Here is a 3559-nt window from a genome sequence, read left to right as displayed (position 1 = left end):
TCAAACTATATAAGGATTTTTACCTTTATATAATGTATGTATGATGTAAATATAATAAATATTATGCTAAAATTTGGTAGACTTACATTTGTTTATTTTTGCATTGTGGAGTACAACAGTATCGTTTACAATATTTCTTTGCACATTCGTTTATTGAAACATAATTGTGATCAGCCATATCTTAAATTTTCTCACTGGCAACTGGCAGCAGGTAGAGTTAAATACTTAAATGGAAAATAGGAAAAATTCGCAAATAAACAGTATTCAACAATAGACAGGTAATAACAAACATTGACTTCTATAATAGTATAATACACAGTAGTACAGTACACACTTCACACTTGACGCTGTATACAGTACCTACATTTCAGAGGTTCTTATCTTTGCCACCAGAGAGCAGCTACTTCGTTTGGAATTGCCAATATTAATAATGTACAGGGTGTATCTTGCTCGGATGTATAATAACAATAAGTGTATATTCATGTTCGCGGACTATGGTACACTCTATATTCATATTTTTACATATTGTTTATTAGGTACATATTTATTTTGATACCCATTTGTCTACGACAAAATTATCATTACTTGATACCTAACCTTAGAACGGAGTGCTCGTAATTTGTTTATTGGTTTCGTTATAATAAATATAATTATTTTCATGACGTAAACAACATTGTATTACTCGATCACTTTGATAATTGTTGTGAGATTATTAGTTGATATATTATTACCTTTTTTCATACAAAATGGACAATAATCCGGGTACATCAAAATCACCTCCAATAAAAAAAAAACGACTGACCGATCAGGAAATTTTCAATTTAATTGAAAACCCTTTGTCATCTGATGAGGACTTCCTTCTTAGTTCTGACACAGATTTGGGTGAAGGTGACTCGGCCGACGACGATGTCGATTTTGAAGAACCTGCAGACAATGCTGTGGGTGAAATGGTTTTTGGTGATACCGATGACATTAATGTGAATGATACAGATGATGCTGTTATTGATGAGGTAAGTCCGTTAGTTTTAGATGAGGAAAATAGTGTAACTGGTACATTATCACCACCACTAATATCTCCACCCACAACTCGGAATAGACAACCAACAACACGTGTTCCGGCTCCAAATTATAATTGGTTGGACCATTCGCCTAATGTTGACACTATTGATTTTCATGAAAATGTTGGGTTAAAAATAAGACCAGACGGAGACCAACCAATAGATTTTTTTAATTTATTACTGACCGATGATTTTTTCGAATTCGTCGTTAGAGAAACAAACAACTATGCAACAGATTTATACATGAATAGGTCCAGCGATAAATCCCGTATAACAAAATGGGTAGACACAAATGTAAATGAACTAAAAGTTTTTTTTGGCTTGCTTTTACACACGGGCACAATAAAATTACCTAAAATGTCTGACTACTGGAAAACCGACGAACTATTTAATTTAAACTGTTTTCGAGAAAAAATGAGCCGAAATAGGTATATGTTAATTATGCGCGCTTTACATTTTTGTAAAAATCCCGAAACTGATGATGAGGTACCCAGTCGCATATATAAAGTTGAAAAAGTTTTGGATTTTTTCAATCAACGAATGCAAGATATATATCAGCCTTCTGAAAATTTGTCATTAGACGAATCGATGGTACTTTGGCGCGGCCGTCTGGTATTTAGGCAATACATAAAAAATAAACGCCATAAATATGGCGTTAAGTTGTACATGTTAACTGAACACCAAGGACTTGTACAACAAATTATGATTTATTCTGGCCAAGGTACTGGTGTATTGCCCGGAGTTAGTCATACCGAATATTTCGTGGAAAAACTAATGGACAATTATCTTGACAAAGGCTATTCATTATTTATGGATAACTATTACAACAGCGTTCAACTAGCCCATAAATTATTGAAAAGAAAAACATATTGTACCGGAACTCTACGTAGTAATAGGAAAGATAACCCAAAAGAAGTTGTTACAAAAAAACTCAAACCTGGAGAATCAGTTGGCAAGTATACAAAGGATGGAATATGTGTTGTAAAATGGAAGGACAAGCGTGACGTTCTTAGCATAAGTTCAAAATTTAAGAATGAAATGGTAGAAACAACTAATCGACATGGTAAAAAAAAAATCAAACCGTTGGCAATTGCGGAGTATAATAAATATATGTCAGGTATCGATCGCCAAGATCAAATGATGTCATATTATCCAGCTGAACGTAAAACTTTACGCTGGTATAAAAAAATTGCAATTCATTTTTTACAAATAAGTTTATTAAATTCACATATACTTTATTGCACAAATATAAAAAAAATAAATTTATATGACTACCGGTTATCAGTTATAAAAGCTTTACTTTCTTATAAATCTGACCCGGTACCACTACTTCGTCCTCAGATATCCGAACGTCATTTTCCATGTAAAGTTGAAAAAAATCATAAAAATAGATACATTCGCAAAAGGTGCCGATTGTGTGCTTCCACAGGAAAAAGAGAAGAAACTATTTATTATTGCAAAAAATGTGATTCACAACCGGGTTTATGTTTGGATCCTTGCTTTGAAAACTTCCATAGAAAATTATGAACATTTTACATTTTACGTTTTGTTTATTTATTGTTTTTATAACATACAATTATTTTTTGTATCCATTTGAAGGATTTTTAAAACCATATAAAAATATAATATACTTATTATAATTACTTTATGCAAGTTTTAACAAGTATTTGTTTTGAAGGATTTTTATTTTTATTTTATTAATTTTGAATTTATTACATTTTATTGTTTTTTTTTTTTTTAATATTAAAATAAATAAGTGTCGCAATAAATTATTGAATATTTTTAAAAAAATAACCTTAATAATATAGTATATATTCGTGCAGAAATAATTATTACAATAATATTTAAATAATAATTTCACGGTGCACGGCGCGCGGAACCGGTGTCGACACGTAGTCGACCGACAGCGTCGCGGCTTAGTTTTGGCGCGGAAACGTACTATGTGCGCGTCATAAATACAGTGGCACTCAACGTGTTAATGATGCGGACAGTTCTATGCAGTATTACACAATAATTGACAAACCGCGGACGAAATCCACAAGTAAGACCCCCGTTATATCCATCCAAATTATGGTCAGTAGCTTGACGGGTTGGATATGAATTGCCGCTCACTACTAATATCACTGAATCTTGGCATAGTCGTTTAAATAGGTAATTTTAAAATTAATAAATTGTAAAAATTCAATATTTTATGATACAATTATGTGCTAGATTGATATCGAAACATCTGGGCGCATATAAATTCATAACAGTTAATCAAAAAACACAGAACGAGAATGAAAACTTATTTGAATAACAATTTATCTAAGGCATTGCTAAAAAAATTTAAGTACCCCGAAAAAAATACAAAGAATCAAAAATTTGGTTTAGAGATTTAAAAATAGTTATCAAAATAACAATGAGTTTTTAACCCTCTACAGGCAAGGCCCGGTCACGGGTGACCGGACTAAGATAAGACATTAATAACTAGATTATAACATTAAATACTATGCACCGGATTA

General features: G+C 31.8%; 1 protein-coding gene across 1 annotated transcript; it reads left to right on the top strand.

The window, feature by feature from the left end:
* Nucleotides 1-746: 746 nt before the first annotated feature.
* On the top strand, nt 747-2236 carry LOC111031164 (piggyBac transposable element-derived protein 4-like; the record flags this gene model as incomplete). The annotated part of the gene is made up of 1 exon (XM_022310996.1): nt 747-2236. A coding segment is annotated over exon 1 (1490 nt), but the record flags the coding sequence as incomplete, so codon positions are not given.
* Between the last annotated feature and the right edge of the window lie 1323 nt (nt 2237-3559).

Source organism: Myzus persicae, unplaced genomic scaffold (assembly GCF_001856785.1).
Source record: "Myzus persicae strain clone G006 unplaced genomic scaffold, MPER_G0061.0, whole genome shotgun sequence".
NCBI classification, from domain to species: Eukaryota; Metazoa; Arthropoda; class Insecta; order Hemiptera; family Aphididae; genus Myzus; species Myzus persicae.
The sequence above is the reverse complement of the archived record's forward strand: the minus strand, read 5'-3'. Positions and strand labels throughout refer to the sequence as shown.